At 39.9% G+C, this 18,253-nt stretch overlaps 2 protein-coding genes across 4 annotated transcripts in view; one reads left to right on the plus strand and one right to left on the minus strand.

Annotated features, from left to right (window-relative positions):
* mitfb (melanocyte inducing transcription factor b) overlaps window positions 1–9,884 on the plus strand; it is a 30,847-nt gene extending 20,963 nt beyond the window's left edge. The window contains exons 3-10 of one of the 3 annotated variants that reach the window (XM_069704391.1): window positions 1,343–1,558; window positions 1,643–1,738; window positions 2,379–2,496; window positions 2,770–2,862; window positions 2,977–3,033; window positions 3,195–3,270; window positions 5,680–5,827; window positions 6,445–9,884. In XM_069704391.1, coding sequence (XP_069560492.1) covers window positions 1,343–1,558; window positions 1,643–1,738; window positions 2,379–2,496; window positions 2,770–2,862; window positions 2,977–3,033; window positions 3,195–3,270; window positions 5,680–5,827; window positions 6,445–6,840 — 1,200 coding nt within the window. In that variant the 3' untranslated portion in view covers window positions 6,841–9,884. The remainder of the gene's footprint in view (window positions 1–1,342; window positions 1,559–1,642; window positions 1,739–2,378; window positions 2,497–2,769; window positions 2,863–2,976; window positions 3,034–3,194; window positions 3,271–5,679; window positions 5,828–6,444) is intronic. The other 2 variants (XM_069704392.1, XM_069704393.1) reach the window with 2 other exon arrangements.
* Window positions 9,885–11,418: 1,534 nt separating this feature from the next.
* LOC138624317 (2-epi-5-epi-valiolone synthase-like) lies at window positions 11,419–16,112 on the minus strand. Its single transcript, XM_069704394.1, has 5 exons — window positions 15,814–16,112; window positions 14,431–15,061; window positions 12,352–12,591; window positions 11,897–12,149; window positions 11,419–11,781 (listed from the first exon to the last, which is right to left on the minus strand). The coding sequence occupies exons 1-5, from the start codon at window positions 15,939–15,941 to the stop codon at window positions 11,693–11,695; spliced, it is 1,341 nt and encodes a 446-aa protein (XP_069560495.1). The 5' UTR covers window positions 15,942–16,112; the 3' UTR covers window positions 11,419–11,692.
* Between the last annotated feature and the right edge of the window lie 2,141 nt (window positions 16,113–18,253).

The following is an 18,253-nucleotide window of genomic DNA, read 5'->3' on the forward strand; positions in this document are numbered from 1 at the left end:
GGGAGATGCAAGCTGGAGACAAAAACAACGAGACTTTATTCTTTGTGCTGTTTCTGAGCCGGGAACACACGCCAAGCATCCTCATGGGTTAAAAAAGAGGATGGGGCAAAGTAACAGCCACAGGCAAGTTTCAGTAAAAGAGGTGGCTTTGCAAAACAAAGGCTTCGACTGTTAGCACCACATCCTGGCATCAAGTGATACACCATAAAAGAATAAATACAGATTTTACATTAAACAACACAAATTTGAAAAGGCTCATTGTATTTGCCGAGATTCCCTGACATGCATAACTAATTACTTTTTCTTGCCTTTTAAAAGATGAGCTGGATGTGTCTGTCAGAGTAGCAGTCTTAGTCTTCTGATGCGACCGAGAGGGAAGCAGCAGAGTTCGGACAGAAGTTAAACGCAGAAGTTCCTTTTTTGTTTTTAAATCGGATAGCCTAAAACAGGAAATGATGCTTGAGATGCTTGGTTACCAACCTTATGAGGTATGTTTGAAATTAATATTTAAGGTAAAAAAAAATAACTCGACATTGATCAGGTTCAATTCTGTTTTACTGTCTTTACGTCACTGCGTGTGTTATAACAGTGCAGATGCAGCATCTACATTTAGTGATGAATTAAAGTGTCGATATTTTGTAAACCAAAGAATTTGTTCATCATCTCTTTAACAATTTAGGCAAAAGACGGGAAGGTTTAAATATAGCCTTCCCAAATGTGAGCAGCTCTGCTCCATTTTAAAATGTGTTACAGCCCGACAAACACTGTCTCTGAAGTTTGTTTGTTCGCCGGCAGATGCTTCTCTGGATCATTAATGCTGCGTGGGGATTAATGATACAAAGAAATCCAATTCATCCATAAACAGGGAGTGCAGACACGGGTGTGCATGTCATTTTTTTTGCTACTTAAAATATGTGGACTGTGAATGTAGACGAGCAGAAAGTAGCCGAGTTGAGGGAAAATATGAAAAAGGTTTACTTCCCCGAGACTCTTTCAGATAACAACTCTTGACAGCATCTCGCAAGAAAAATGCATAATGCATCGTAGGATTTGATGTCTCTGTCAAGTTTATTTTTAATACCATACTCACTACTATACAACACAAGGGAAATACAACGCTTTGAGCTATATTTACTTATTTTAATCGAGTAAAAGGCACATTTGTAACAGTACAAATTAAAATAATTGGTATTATATGAAATGGAGATTCTCTTCTCAATTACATGTCATTCGCCTCTGTGACCAAGGTGCTGATTTGTCTGCTCTTCATACCAGATACCTCTCCTGTCACCAGTGATCTTGAATCTATTGTCATCTTTCCTGCTCTGCTCTCCACCAACAGGTCCAGACTCATTTGGAGAACCCAACCAAGTACCACATCCAGCACTCCCAGCAGCAGCAGGTGAAGCGGTACCTGGGAAAGCTTGGTTCTCAGGCGTTGAGCTTGCCCTGCACCAACCAGTCTTCTGACCACGGGGGCATGCCGCCAGGGCCGGGCAACAGCGCCCCCAACAGCCCTATGGCCTTACTGACCCTCAACTCTAACTGCGAGAAAGAGGTGGCGTCTCATTTAGCCTGTTTGCGCGTTCAGCTGTCGTGATCGTTCACTTATTTAATCACACCTATATGTATGTTGTTTTAGATGGATGATGTCATTGACGACATTATTAGTCTGGAGTCCAGTTACAGTGATGATATCCTCGGCCTCATGGACCCAGGGCTTCAGATGGCCAACACGGTACGTACGTGTGTGTGTGTGTGTGTGTGTGTGTGTGTGTGTGTGTGTGTGTGTGTGTGTGTGTGTGTGTGTGTGTGTGTGTGTGTGTGTGTGTGTGTGTGTGTGTGTGTGTGTGTGTGTGTGATGATTCATCCTCATCAGAAACCAAGAACTTAGGTCTTTTGAAAGGTCATCACACGACGGCGTTTCCTCTGGTGTGTTTGGTGGTTAAATTCTATAATATTTAAGAGAGAAAAACTAAATGTCAATGTTAGATTAACGCTTTACAGTTATTTGAACTCTAGCTCTGCCGTGCTTTAGTTTGATGTTAATGGGGAATATTTCCTTTACAGGTGCAAACACAAGGAAGCCAGGGAACTCTTACACATAAACCCCATTAACACCATAATATTTTATTCATTTTTTTTGTGCGGATCAAACAAGAAACATACCTTGTGTTAGCGAGTGAGCTTTAGACAGACAAGAGATTGGTGTCGATCTTCACATCCGTCTCTCTGCAAGGAAAACATCATTCTTATTTGCATAATATAACGTCTAATCTTTCCTAATCTTTCATAAGGCCGTTTTATGTCACTTACCTCGTCATTACGCTCGTCCTGTGATGCTGATTGGATCTTCGCTCGTCATCTTTGCCCCTCAGATCCCCGTGCCTGCTAACCTCATGGACATGTACGGTAATCAGGGTATGTCCCAGCAAGGTCTGCCCATCAGCAACTCCTGCCCTGCCAACCTACCCAACATCAAAAGGGAATACTCTGGTAAGCAGGAAACGCAGATGATTAAATGCCTGGTTTCTTTCATTAAAATATATCTTTGAAATGTTTGCAGATGTTTGAGTGTGTGAAAATCCAACATAATTCCTGAAAACATCAATTATCTTCATGAAGTTTTAGTTTCCAGTTCTTTGTGCAGCCTGTGATGAAGCAATTTCGAATTCGTCCAGCTCATGTAATCCTCCACTGTCTCTATATGATTTGTTCCATTGTATTTGTATTTTGATGATAAAAATTTTAAAATTTTTTATCACATAGTTTCGCAATCTCCAGCCATCATGCATATGCTGGATAAGTCTGGATCCTGTGGCAAATTTGACAACTATCAGAGGCCTGAAGGGTTCCCTGTGGGTACGTCTGATTATTTAGCTTCAACATTTGGAAGAAAGTTGCAACACTTTTTTTGGTCTTTAGTACTCTCTGCACTGTTTCTATCTATGTGATACATCAAAATGTTTTTCCCAGAAGCTGAGGTAAGGGCTATGGCAAAGGAGCGGCAGAAGAAAGACAACCACAATTTGAGTGAGTTCACTTCACTATATTTGAGAATACTTTGATGGTCGCCATGGTTTTATCTTGTTTGTTACACTATTAACAACAACAACAACAACAAAAATCAAAATACATTCTTTGATTACGTGGGAGGCGTTTTATTCATTTTCTTTTCTGTTTTTGTTGTGTAGTTGAGAGACGACGGCGGTTCAACATCAACGATCGAATTAAGGAATTGGGAACTTTAATTCCAAAATCCAATGACCCGTAAGTTAATTACTTTCTTCACTTTTTTCTTTTCTTAACAGATTTTAAAAACAGAAACATTCCCTTACAACGAGACTAATTATTTGTCATTTAAAGAGTGAAATATTATGAAGAAAAGACAGGAAAAATGGAATTGGAATTAAAAAGAGTACAAGAAAAAAAAAAATCATATATGCAGATGTGTAGTTCACCTTCAGTTGTGCTATATGTGATGGCTACTACGAACACCCAGTCAGTCTAATGTGGGATGACTTACCTGTTAATAATAATAATAATAATAAAAGCTGAGGTAGAAAAGATTATTAAACAGCAACAGGAAAGGATTCACATTTTTTCCATCCTGTTGTAAAACAATACCCTCATGCCCATTTAAAGAGTTATTGTTTGATATAATCGTTCCAGTTATCCACTCTAGTTCTGAAGAAATCCCTTCCTTGCACAATAAAGCTTAAAGAAATGAGGAACAAAAAGTCCTGCGCAGTAAATCTAAAGTTCAATATGACTTAGTATCTCGTATCAAGTGAGCGTCTTCCCAAACTACAAAACCCCCTCTTTGTGTTTCTACAGCAGCTAATCAAGGAAACACTGTCTGAGGAAACCAACAGAAAGAATTTTGTACCAAAAATACTTTCGCATGTGAAGCGACCCACTGTGTTTGTGTAACTCACTGTTGAATCCTCGTATTAGACTTGGCTGAACTTTAGAATACATTTTTGTAGGTTTTGTTCCCATATCTTGATGATTTGTGAGTATTACTTTATGGCAGACTTAAAAAAGGGATCCTGTAACGACTAAACATATAAATACATATATATATATGTATATATATATATATATATATATATATATATATATATATATATATATATATATATAGTAGTTAGTAGTTAATCTCTTATATCCCAGCTTGATCTAAGTAAATGTTGAATCAGTCACAAAATTGTTGGAGGAATCAACTCTGATACATTTATAAGAGGTAAACGTGTATTAAGAGTATGAAGATATTAATCTTGGTTCATGTACTAACACGTTTAGCCTTCTTTAAGCTCACTCTTCTCACACTTTGCCCTTTGACCTTACTCGTGGTTCTCAGAAGACCCCAGCAGCCTCTTCTGTTGTTTGCTAAACCCCAGCTGGGTGCTCGCACACGCACACACACACACACACACACACACACACACACGCACGCACACACGCACACACACACACACTCCAAAATACACACAAACTCAGAGACTGCCTTCCACAAACAGACTTGCCCTAAATACCTACACCTCATGACAAAGCAAACATACGTGTGCTTTCCAGCATTAGACGTGTTACATTTTATTTTAAATTGAAATGCATCGACGCAGTCAGATTAAATAAGATGTTTGTTCCTGCCCCGTCCGACCACCTCCGCCCTAAACCCACAGAACTTATGAACAGAACTGGGGAGGTTTAATGGTAGCAGCCCCCCCACCCCCCATTTACTCCCGTAAAAAAAAAAAAAAAAAAAAAAGGATTTTACTCCTTCAAACCTTCCACTGCAACCATCAGTTTTTCAGAGAGCTCCGGGTCATCCTTACGACTGCTTGCGACCCCGGTGACCTCCGTTGCACACATTCCCAATGCAGCATTCTTTTCTCAAAAAATAACTCCCTGTGACCTCCGCAGCAACTCTGATCCTAGTTCCTCCTCATTGTTCTCTTCTGTCTCGTGTTTTTTTTAGAACCGAACAGGCTGTTACACGGACTCGGGTCACTTGGTTAATTCAGACTTTGAGATTGACTTAAGTATCTGGGTTCTTCCTTTTACAATTTTTGGATACATACAGTGATTCCTGAAGGGATATTTAGCCATTGCTGTGTCAACTAGCAGCTAGCCTGGGAGCTAACCGGTTTGCATGTGTGAGCAAAGTGAACCAAAGAGCCGTTAGTTTGTTTAAAAGGCAGCTGAAGGTGCTTTCCTGCTCACAGTGGGTAAATTCACAAATCACGTCTTGTGGGGCTGCTGACCGGTTTACGGTTGAACTTTCTGCTCACAGTTTGCAGTTGTTCTGAAAACATGATGTTGACTGGGAAGCAGCAACTACAACAAGACGAGCCGGGTGCTTCACAATAAAAGCACCAGCGCTCCTGTTGCGATTCATTTCACGATAGCAGTACTATAATTTTGACTGCGCTTTATTCAACTTCATAATCACAGTACTTTATTGCGCTTAATTACAACAGGTCTTTATGGAACGGGAGATAAGCTTATTATGCAAGCGCTCATTGTCACATTATGACTGGTGTCGACATTAATGTCCTTTTGAAACCCATAATCTTAACTTCAGACCTGTTGTGTAGTTGAGAGAAGCTGATTGTCTGACATGAAGACTCAGGATGTGAGAAAGTGTAAGAATAATGCCTCCTCTTTGATTTTCAGAGACATGCGCTGGAACAAAGGCACCATCCTGAAGGCATCGGTGGATTACATCCGGAAGCTGCAGCGGGAACAGCAGAGGGCCAAGGAGCTGGAGAGTCGTCAGAAAAAGCTTGAGCACGCCAACCGACATCTGATGTTGAGAATACAGGTGAAGGGACTTTGATGAAGTTACCGGGAGAGAGTAACTAAGGCCGTGTGTTTAATGAGGACAGCCGTCATCTTGTAACAAAGGGATTCTGCTCAGCGGACATCGAAGGATTGATGACAGTGCGTGTCTGCTGGACGCTCATTAAGCAGAGCAGCACATTACAGGATTCGGGGAAAATATAACCTTCTGAGTTTTTACAAGAGTTAAAAAGTCGAGGTAAATGTCTAAATCGGTTGGGGATTTAAAGCGAAAGTCACCTGCGTGTTGCAGCGCTGCCATCCAATTACCCCAGAATTGTCATTGATTGATGGACATAACAGCAATGACACACCTCGCTTACTGTCCCGTTTGGGCGTCACCTCTGAGTCGGGTTCTTCTTGTTAAAAGGGAGTTTTTCCTTCCAACTCTTGAGTTTTTTTCTTTTGGTTAAATGGTCGTTTTTTGTGTGTTTATTTTCATCTCAGCCGTTGCTCACGTGGGAATTGTTGAATTGTTGGGTTTCTTTTTATAATTGTTGTCAATGACTTTACTAAGTTTAAGTGTCTTGGAATAACTTGTACTGCGATGTCGCACCATGTCGATCAAATTAAATGGAATTGTCTGTCTGCGTCTTACAGGAATTAGAGATGCAGGCGCGCGCCCACGGCCTGGCCATCACATCTTCAGCGCTCTGCTCAGCCGAACTCAGTGCCCGGGCCATCAAGCAGGAGCCTTCTCTGGCGGACTGTCACCAGGACTTGTACACACTCCACCCCCATCACCAACACCACCCCGCCTGCACTCCTGAACCACCCGGCACCCTGGAGCTAAACGAAGGCCACTCTAACTTCCCCGATGGCCACTACAGCGTTCACACCAAGCCGGGCTCCAAACTCAACGACATCCTCATGGAAGACACCGTATCGCCGGTGCGAGGGGGGGACCCTTTGCTCTCGTCCGTCTCCCCAGACACCTCAAAGGACAGCAGTCGTAAGAGCAGTGTAAGCATGGATGAGAATGATCAGGGCTGTTAGCACCCCCTACTGGAAGACACCTCGCCCGCATCTTCAACCCCTCCATCCTGTTACAAGTGTCCCTGTCAGCCTTGGAGAGGCTTTCGTCTGTTCGTCGTCGTAAGTTTGTTGTTTTATTTTCTCTCTTTCTTCCCCACCTGTGTTTGTTTACATGAATTGAATCTTTTCCATTCATTTTTTTTTTTTTTTGTCTTTTCAAGCCCTCAACCTTGATTTTAAGGACTGATTTTAAAGTGTTTGCAGTAATCAATACTTTGATGACAATGAGTTACAATAGAAGTTTTTATATTTAAAAAAAATATATACATTTATCTTTGGATATAGGCTAGATTATGTTTTTTTCTATTGATTCCAAAGAATCTAGGGAAATTATAAATCATGGTCAGAAATGTAGATATTTTGTGGTGAAATGAACACTGCTTTTGAAATCACTAGCAATAATAGAAGAAACAAATCTATTTATTTCTATAGTGCTTTACACTCTCTGTCTCTTAGATTAAACTTGAATGTGCCAATGCCTTATTAAGATGTGTATACATCCTTGTTGTATTGCTATGCACATGTTTTGGCTGTTAGCTGAGTCTTTGTCAGTCTTCCAGTTGAAATTTCCTGCATGATAAATATTAATCATTTGTAGATTTAATCTTTATTTATGTATCTATGTAAACAGGACTTTATGTACACATTCCCCTTAAAAAAATATTTATAACAAGGCACTTAAAAGAGCCTGAGATATTAAATAAATGCAATTTTTTTTTAAAATCTAAAGCTAAAATGTCTCCTTCAGGATAATTTAAATGAACAAACTCTTCACTGACAATGAATAATTTTAGTCTTTTATTCAGTCTCATAATGAGAAACAATCTAATAACTACCGAGAGCTGATTGATCCAGCTCATATACCACCAAGACATTCCTCACTGCCAAAAACACTAATCCACTTAAAGAGTTAAGTTTCAAAATGTATCTCAAAATTTTACAAAAAAAAGTCGGTTGTAGGTCTGACAACTTGATCGATCTTAATATCATCACATAATTCTATAAATATTTGTTATTTGTTTGATCTAAGAAATTCAGTTTTATTGTATTTTTAGTTGTAGAGATCAGACAAACAGAACTGGTAAAACTGCAACTATTTCAGCACAAACAGTATACCGTAATGCTCCAGATGTGTCGATCTCCGTTTTTATAAATGTCCATCGATTTCCTAAATTATTATTATTATTTTTTTTTTGTACCACTTCAGTGACATTTCACATTCAGGATGTTTTCTTTCTTCCATTATGTGAACATTTATAATGCCAAGGAGTATAAGGAGACTGCTTTGGGATTTTGTATGAAATGCATGACATTGTCAAAACACTGGAATGACCTCTGTAAATTGAAATGTGGTTTGTTCGCCTTTTTTTTTTTTTTTTTTTTTTTTATCTAAACATAAACTTAACTATTGTATTTGGCTTGTCAAATGCATACAGAATATTGTATGAGACTGTAGATTCTTTATGGTGTACACGGTTGTTGTTTTTGTTTTCAAAAGGTTGTAGCATGTTGCCTTCGTTAATATCTACCTGCCATACACTGAGAGTCGTTACAGCACAGCCTCCATTTTGTCTAACTATGCAATGGTTGAAGTTGTGCCTGTAAAGCAACATCATGTCTTGAAAATGTGATCTCTGAATTAGTCTTAGATGGTGTCAAAGTAATTATCTTTTCATTTAAGTGCCTTACAGTGGTTTCTGTTACACTGGTGATGTAAGAGGAGTGATGCAACATGTTGAAGTTTATACTGTTGTTCGGTGCTTCATAGATTAACTGAAGAGTGCCAAGGTCCCTTAAAGAGCAGCGAGAAAGAGCCTTTGGTCTGTATGAGATAACACTATTAGTCTCTTACACTAAAGAACCACAAAAAAAAAGGCTTTGTTATTGTGGAACCCCAAAGTGTTCAATATTAAATATGGAATTATGAAATAAGGAACTATAAGAGTAAAATATATAAATAATAAAATTATCGAATGTATTAGAATACACCTTTGTTATTTAATGTCATTGCATAACTTTTTTTTTTTTCATAGTTACTACTACCACTTTAACATTTTATTTCTGACCATTTTCAAGTCTGTTTTTATGACATCAGTCGTCCACACAGCTGCCAACTTCTAACAGACACAAAATTCACTCGGCTAACTCCTTTTCGCAAACATATTGACGTGTCAAAGTAAATCTAAAACGAACAGCACATAAACCAGCGAGGCTGGCTATGTAAAGAGCAAGAGCATAACTCTGTTGTTTAGTTGAGCCTGCTGAGAGGCTGTAAGCATGTGATGGGCTGAAATGCCAGGGTCATGAAAAGTATAATTTGAAATAAAGGAGCATTGTGGCAAAGGCAATGCCTTGAAATCGGGAATTATGAAATTACATTTGACTGTGTGTTGAGTTTTAGCGTGGCTCTGGGGAAGCAAAGCTTGTTTAAACCCACTTTAGAGCAGACTGAAATGTGTCAACAGCCGTAGGATGGATTACCATGAAATTTCTAGAAAGTCGTGGTGCCCAGAAGACGACTCCTAAAGACCCGGGCTGCCATTTTTGGCTTTTCGTTCAACTTTTGAGATTTTACAAATGTTGGATGGATTGCTGTTGGTCAGCCATGAATGTTCCCCTCAGGGTGAAATATATTTACTCGGTAAGCCCTTAATATTTCCTCAGGCACACCGTCATCAGGTCGTAGTTTCGGTATCGAATACTTTGGATAAACCTTTGACTAAATTCCTGCAAAACTAACATTCCCATTGACCTCACTTGTGTCCTGTTGGGAGTATTATGCTGCAACATGCCTGCTTGGCATGAGCTTGTCAGCATTGAGAATTGTGAATGTGTTAGCGTAGCCTCAATTGTGTCCTGTTTAGTGCAAATTAGCAGACGTTAGCACACCATGCTACATGATTTCTGCTCAGTATCGGCTTGTTCGCGTTGTCAGTGTGATTATGTTAGCATTCTGTCCTTAGCATTGAGCGCAAAGCACCGCCGTGCCTGAGCGTAGCCTCACAGACCCATAGTCTTTTTTATTTTGGACTTATTTATTTATATGATTATTTATTATAATATCGCATATATTTATTTAGTATTGGACACTTTGGGACTCCATATGTTGTGGCTGTGCATTTTTATTTTATGTTCATTAATTAAGTTGCACGCTGAAGGCAGCGCTTCCAAAGTTGTACGAAATATTTCGCGTCCTTTTGAGACTAGTATGAATGTAGTTCACAGTTCTAACTGCCAAAATGTGTGCCAAATTCGAAGACACGATATACCTATTTATCGATATGAATAGCAATGTTAAAACTGCTTAGCTGATGCACCTTTTTTAGTGGTGGTACTCCTCCCTGGTTGAAGCGATATGTAGAGCATGATGGCAATCGGGCTGGAAGTAAAATACAAAAAAAAAAAAAACGCTTATTGTTGTACGTGGAAAAACTAGTTTTAAAAAAAACAACTAAAAAGCACAACGCAAGCTCTACTTAAAAGTTTATCCTGAGGTTACAACTGCATCTCGCAGTTACTATCGCCAAGCAAACTCCACCTGCTGATCGAGACTGAGAGGTGCAGTTGAAAGCCCTTAAAAAAGTTAGTAAGTGAACCTTGAGTTCTTTTTTTTTGTTTTTGTTTGTTTGTTTATGTTGTTGATGAAGTCCAGCTTCAGTGGACTGCAGACTTGTCCCTTATAGTGACTGAGCCTTAACAGAGCAACACACACAGGCCTGTAAACGCTGATCTTTGACTGAACCCGGAACAGATAAATCAAGTAGCCCTGAAATGTGACTGGTTAGTACAGATATTAGCATTACACGTGGTGGTAGCTCTTGTATTGAAGCCACAACTTTTACTGATTTCTTCTGGAGCTGTAAATTATTATGGCACATCCTGGACAAACCACTAATGAAGAACCACGTTAGCACAATTTAAACCTTCGTCTGTTAATTCTTGATCCCGTGGTTCACACAAACATCGTTCTCTGCTGATGTTGCTCCTGTTCTTATTGTTCAATTTATAAGAGATGAATGTAGCAATAGTTACTGTACCCACTGGTTTCAGATAAGTGAACTCAAACTCACTGGTACTCAATGTGGAAACTATCTTGTGGCAAATATTAAAAGGTTTATTTGAAAACTGATTGAGCTGGTGTCTCTTTTTCAACCCTGAAAATCTACTACTGCTACTTCAAACATATTTTTTTTTTTTTTTTTTTTTTTATAAGTAAAGCAACCTGTAATTTAGAAGCAGTATAATACTATAGTGACACCATAAATGTAGGTAAAAACATACAAAGGTATTTTAAGTGTTTATAACAATTATAACCTCCTCTGTGAAAACATATATAATTAGAAATGTGGACTCAACATCCATGTTTGAATTATTGTCTACTGTCATGGCTACAACGTTGTGTTCTATCAGAATCAGCTCTATTGATCCAAAACGTTAACGCATACAAGAAATTTAACTTTGTTTTGTTTCTCTCAATGACATCAAACACTAATATAATAATTATACGGCAGAAAAAGAAACAAAACAAAAAAATGGACATTTTCAAGTCAAGTCAACTTTATTTGTATATCCCCGAGAAGACAGATACTACCTCTTATTAAATCTCTTCAGGTCTTCACTACAGTCTGGATGTAAACTGCAATTTGACTGATTCGTGGAACCAATCATAATTTATTACACCAACTTTGGTGCCCACCGGAGTAGTTATATATTACTAACAACTACATAGTGTCAATTACACTATATTTAAAAATGCTAAATAAGGTTTTCAAGTTATAATTACATATATGGTGGTTCATGTTTTTTTTTTGTTTCATTTGTTCCAGGAAGAAGAAAGCTCATCAGTCCATTTTTGGAAAGCTTGGCAAAAGATATTATCTTCTATCGTGTCATGGAAGATTTCTATAAAATGAGAAACATCTTAATCAACATACTTCATCGAACAGAGTCTTTGTTATTTGTATTTACTCACGTCAACACATAGTTGACAGACAGGTATTGCAGTGTCATATTTTACCTGCACTTCCCAGTCCTGTGGGGAGAGGCATCCTCAGAGAGCCAGCAGAGTGCCTGAGACGCTCCTTGAGGGATTTCTGCACCAGGGCCAAGGTGAAGTCCGGGTGCCACACAGGCAGCTCCAGACCCAGCATGCACTGGATGACGCGGTCCTTCTCGTCCGCTGTCAGAAGCCCCTTTTGGAGGGCCACATACACCATGAAGGACATATCGATGTTCACCGCCTCCCCGTGAAGCAGCGCTGGCAGCACTCTCTGTACAGTCAGAAAAAAAAAATGGAGATCGTTACACTTTAATGTTTAAAAAAAAAAAAAAAAAAAATTGCCGATTAGGCACATTCACAATCGAAATTCTGCAAAGTCTACACATTTGAAACACGTTCTTGACTTTCCATGATCTATAATTTCTATAAAGAAAAAAATACAAATACAAATACAGTGGAAAAGTATTTCCGACCATTTCTAACTCGGGGCTGATGAGGTGACCGAAATCCACCAGCCGGTCCAGATCATCCTCCCACAGGTTCGGTGCCAGCTCCTCCAGCATGGTTTCTATAGCGATGCGCATCAATGCTGTAGCGTTGTCCTCCTGTTTAGAGCTGTTGCTGGTCTCACAGGACTGCAGCTTGGCTCGCAGCAGCTTTCTGCCTCCAGCCTCCAGTAGCTCAAATAAGCCGCGGTGCTTCATCAGGGCCATCTGAAGTGTATCAGCACAATATAGCAGTGATTAGTTGAAGACAAATAGACATTCATACACCCTTAAATAATAAACTGCAACATCGAATAATAAACAATCACATTCATTAGATGGTTTTAAAGATCCCCTCCAGAAATGTTTGCAACATGTAAAAAAAAAAAAAAAATACTATGATTTGGATAATAAGTTGTTTCTGATGTGTTTTTTTTTTTTCACACAAATTGCATCTACCTTGTGATTTCAAAAGAAAATTAAAACAAAGAAAGCCCAGATGACTCCTACTTCGATGAAAATGAATTATCTGTACACACAACCTAAAGGCCTCAAGGTTTAAAATCATCGTATCATTCCCGCACAGAAACCTGCAGCATCCTTTGGCTGAAAACTGTAACATTTTTGAGAGGAGGGGTTCTTTAAATTTTCTTTCATGCATCACAACGTGTGCAACGTGTTAATAGACAGAAGTGGAAAGCACGAGACGCGTGTCATTTTGGTGGGAGCCGGGTTGCAATTCTCATGTACGGTTTTCATCCGCATGGGGGTTTAAAGAAGCAGTGAGGAACAATTAAACATGTAGCAGCCTAAAAGGAGGTTTTTGTAAGACAGCAAACAACTTCTTTTTTTTTTTAATAAAGTTGTAGCACAAGAGTGGTTAGCTCGGTTGAGCAAACAAGTGCTTTTGTCAAAACGTGCAGCTGCTCACACTTGCTACAGATACATATTTTAACTTCGCATCATTAATGAGCAAACAAATTTGAAACTGTCCAAACATAAAATGAACGAAAATAAACTGCATTTCGAATTTTCTGCCAAGAGCCACGGTCATTTCAGATAGATGATCTATTTCGGTGAACCCTCGGTTGCGTTTACTTCTCGTAAGTTATGAACATTGTCAAACTTGCAAGAACACAATGTTCTCTTTCTTGGTGGTGCATTCAAGGGGTTGCTGGGAAACTCCAGGAGCCCTGAAGACCTGCAAGATATTTTGAACATCATAATTGCCTGTGCACACAAATATTTTCTTATGCGCAAACAGTGTGTATCTTGTTCTCAGAAGATTAGATCTTATCTGCACAAGTACTGAGACAGTCGGACCCAAAAGACACCAACAAAATTACTGTCATCGATGACATACAGTCCAAAAAAACCCAAAAAAAACCGTAAAGGCAAAACGTTCGCTTTCACTCTGATTTTTCCGCGAGTGAAATTAAAAGATATCAAACTTCTTTAATGCTCTCTCTCTCTCATCTCAGATTCTGTTCACAAATTTGGTCAAGTCTGTTTTCACCTATGACAAGATCATCCATCCATGTGACAGGTGTGCTGATTACAGCGTGATTATTGCACAGCTGTGCCTTGGACCGGTCACAATTAAAGACCCCTGTAAAAGCAGTTTTATCACACAGCCACAGATCACGCACGTTTTGAGAGAGTATGCAACTGGCATGTTGACAGCAGGAAAAAGGTAAGCGCTCTTTAACGTGGATTTTAACACATTTCTGAACAAAATCTGAGAAATAAGCCTCTTGTGCGCATAAAAAAAAAAAAAAAAGGTCTTAAATCTTTTACTTTAAAACGCGAAAAATGGGAGCAAAACAAAGCGCTGGATTTATATTTCTGTAAAGCGTAATTTTAGTGTCACTTAAGTTTTCTGTAATCTCGGCGCAAAAAGCACCCTGTGTCTGACTAGAAATCAGGAAAATCAACCTGACGGCGTTTATCCAAAAGTGAATGACGGCATGGAAAAACTGCGCAACACTGGAGGTGTTAACGGGCTTCCGCATGCACGATCATCGGCAAAACCCTCCTTCTCATCAACGGTCATGCCGTGAAGAGCACCTTTAACATCTCCGCCATCCCATTGGAGATCTGACGCGATGGGAGAGTTTGAAAGAATGAGCGATCTAAGAAGGTCGCCACCGGTGGGACGTAACTTCCCAGCTTGTTTTTCCCGCCGGCGAAGTTGACCCCCGTTTTCGCCCCGACGCTGGCATCAACGTACGCCAGTACCGTCGTCGGCACTCGAACGTACGGAGTCCTTCGGCGATAGAGTGACGCCGCCAGGCCCACCACATCCAGACAAACCCCGCCTCCGACGGCTACGATTGGCTCGGAGCGCCTGTCGATCCCAAACTCGTGAACTTCCTCCAGGATCTTGGTCACTAACTCCATACACTTGTTCTCTTCGGTGGTGGGCAGAGGGAGAATCTTGTGAGCAACTTCCCTGGCCTCAAAGTACTGACGGAGCCGAGAGCCGTACAGCTGGTTGACCGTTTCATCGATCACGACGAAGCGCTTCACGGGTTTGGAGTTGCTCAAGGTGCCTTTGACCTCCTCATCTCCTATGTGACCCCACAGAAGTGTGTCATTGCTGGGATCCAGTATGTTTTTGCACTGAATAACTCTGTAGGTGAACACGATGGGGCTGACCACCGTCCAGGAAACTCCGTGGTCGGACTTGTTCTCATAGCTTAAGATAATTCACGGCAAAGTAAGAAAAAAAAAAAGGGGAGGGGGGGGGGGAATGTGTCGATTAATAACTCCATTTAAAAGTTTGATTCGGTGTTTAGTTGTTCAGGGACGGAAAGAAACGCCCGCTAAAACACAATCACACTCTGCTAATAACTCGCTGTACTTTTTGTGTGTTAATACTTTTTTTTTTTGACAGATCGAGTTACTTTTCTAATTTTACATCTAGAAAAAATATGATCTACTGAAGACAAAAAAAAACATAATCTCATATCATTTAAAAAAAAAAATACCAAAACTCTTTGAACTGTTCAGGCGTCACTGTCGTTTCAGGGCCTACGATCATAAGATCGGAATAATTTGTCCACGCCTGCATGCTTCACGGGAGTCACTGCAGCCTAAAATAGAAAGGTATTTCATCTCCTTCTGTCCATGGAGCAGACATACAAGGGAGGGGTGTACATGGTAAACATACAGTATGACCAATGAGCATAAAGAGATTTCAAATGAAAACAAATTTGAAGAGAGAGAGATAATTATAATAAGAAGGCATTATGCTGCTTTGTATGTGTCAATCGGATAAATGAATTTGCCACATGAACCCAATGATGTTGGCAGGAAGCGTACCTTGCCATTACAAAATACAGAAAGAAAACCTTAGAAGAAATGGAAAAAGTATTAAAGAACCCTTCAAATGCATCCCTTTTCATCCCATTTGAATAAATCTAATCGAGATATTTTCTATTTACTTACATGTTGGCATCTGATAACCTCCCTTCAGTGAGTTGACACGGCTCACTTTGTCGAGTCCATGCTCCCTTCACTTGGACCAGATTAAACTTCGTCGGCTGTGAACAGCTGGAGTTGGTGTTTGACATCATGTTCCCCGAGTCCCGTCCGGCCAAATGTCTTCAGCCTGCTCTGTTCACGGTTTACGGACTGACGTCTAGGATGTCGGCGAATTGGACTCGATCGCGGCTCAAAATACTCGACCACCTCCACACTGCAGTTCCTGCCTGCATGCTGGCTTTCGGTTACTCTGCTCTGTGGGGCTGAAATAACAAATTGACGTCAATTTTCTTCCCATAGTATAACTAACAGCTGTTTCAAAGGGTTGCATTGGTTACTTGGTTCTCTTAAAGTTGAAGCACAATATATACTGTGTACTTCCATTATTTTTTTTTTTAAAGTCCTTGGTAATGCAGGCAATATGTTAATACGCACCTGAAGAAAGATGAGAAAGCATCCAATTTAAAAATAAATAAATAAATATATATAATTATATACATTTACATATATAATTATATATATATATATATATGTGTGTGTGTGTGTGTGTGTATGTATATATATATATATATATAATTATATATATGTAAATTAAAGGCATTTCAACAAAAACTCTGTTACTTATTTTAAGTCAATGAAAACGAGCTATTATACAACATATTTATACGAAATAATGTGTATATATAAATATATATATATATATAGCATAAATATTTAAAAAAAATTATATATATTTTTTTATTTATTTTATTTATATATATATATATATAGCATAAATATATATACTGTATATAAATATATGATGATGCTGTTATTTTATTTCAAGTTTATTCTTCATGTTTGCAGGTCAAAAGCAGAAAAGGGGACTTTGTAAGTGATAGCACGCCTCTACTATGTCAGTGGAAGTTCACCTGTATCCTCGCAAGGCGCTGCAGCAGTCCCAGTCCACCGGCTTGTCGTTGCAGCTGTCCTGCCTCTGCCGGTGCCTCCCACTAAAACGCCACGATGTATTTCTTTTGAGGGGAAAACAGTGGCTCAGTGCACTCTCCCGTGCAACCAAGGAGCAGGACCACGAACTCGTGGAAACGACAAGTCAGACTAACGAGCAGCAGCGCCGCGCAGCCATCTGGCGGAGGACGCGAAGTAGAAACCGGGAGAGGGAATCGCACCCTCCCGACGGATTCATCTCGAAAGCACGAATCAACGTCAGCTGTGATCTCTGTAACGTGGTTAACGGCGAACAAAAGCGGCTCCGGGGGTTTCTCCGCTTCATCACGGCAACTGTAAGTGTTAAATAACGCCTCCAGTGTCGGGCAGGTACAAATCATCATCATCAGAAGAAGAAGAAGAAGAAGAGACTGTTGCTGATGTTCAACCTGTGGATCCGCCCCATCCAACTGACACCCAAGGACTTCACCGGAAGCGGAAAACGCTGTCCGGCTTTTCTGGTTCTGTCCCTGGGACGGTGCTCGGGCTGCGTCTCTCGCGGGGAAAAAAAACAAAACAAACCCAAAACGTTCCCATGATCTCTCCCCAGATGTACTGCCGGTCAGGGTGTGTTTCCCTCTGAAAAGATGATGCAAGCGACAGAAAACGTGGCTGTTGCAAAACAACACGCTGCTGTTTCTGCTCGATCGTGTTTGTTCCATTTCAGAGCAACGTCCACGTGTCAAGAGTGGTGAGACTCTCAAGTGCGTAATGGAGGGTTTGCTCAATAAAACTTCCAACAAGAGAAGGTTATTGATTTGCAAAAGTTTCGTAGGTTGCGAAGAACATGCACAAACATACTGTTTGTGCATTTACTCTTCTGGCGCTTTTTTTTTTTTTTTTAAGTTTAGTTGAAGTTTAAACTTCCTCCCTTATGTTGCGGCTGTCTTAACAATGACTTTGAAGTATTTCAGCTTTTCAGACATGGTGTAAAGTGACCAACCTTCCTTCAGGACACACGGTCCCCCTCATGTAAAAGTGTTTTACGTCCCGATCGCTCACCAGAGGCTTTTAAAAAAAACAACAAAAAAAAGAGTTGACTTCTTGTGGAGGGCAAAGTGGCGACAATACAACGAGGGCACTGTTTGAGTAGCAGTAATGTGACATCCTAAATAACCTCAATAGAAAAGACTGCGTCATCTCGGCCAATTATCCAGAACTGCAACATGCTGGTTTCCTAAATAACCATTAATAATAAACTGTTTACTCCGCTGTCTTTCAAATAACACCAAAAAACAACAACAACAACAACAACCTAATAAATCCAAACATACTGCATCGCCTAATGAATTCTGCCAAATAATTAGCTTTTAATATGACCCGCCTGTATTAGTTAACTCTGTTAACGCTGTGATCTTGTAGTAGCTTCAGCTGCAGCCTCGCTGAGCTCAAACTACATCCCATCATCGTGCACACA

Source organism: Brachyistius frenatus, unplaced genomic scaffold (assembly GCF_029030835.1).
Source record: "Brachyistius frenatus isolate BFR_SWC_R1_liver_20210118 unplaced genomic scaffold, ASM2903083v1 Contig_50, whole genome shotgun sequence".
Lineage (NCBI taxonomy): Eukaryota > Metazoa > Chordata > Actinopteri > Embiotocidae > Brachyistius > Brachyistius frenatus.

What these genes read in the sequence shown, in the direction of transcription:
- LOC138624317 (XM_069704394.1), bottom strand. Translation starts at nt 15,941, where the DNA reads ATGATGTCAAACACCAACTCCAGCTGTTCACAGCCGACGAAGTTTAAT. An exon ending in AGGTTATCAGATGCCAACAT is followed by an intron (nt 15,062 to 15,813) that starts GTAAGTAAATAG and finishes AATTATCTTAAG; the next exon opens with CTATGAGAACAAGTCCGACC. An exon ending in CACAGGACTGGGAAGTGCAG is followed by an intron (nt 11,782 to 11,896) that starts GTAAAATATGAC and finishes CTCATTTTATAG; the next exon opens with AAATCTTCCATGACACGATA.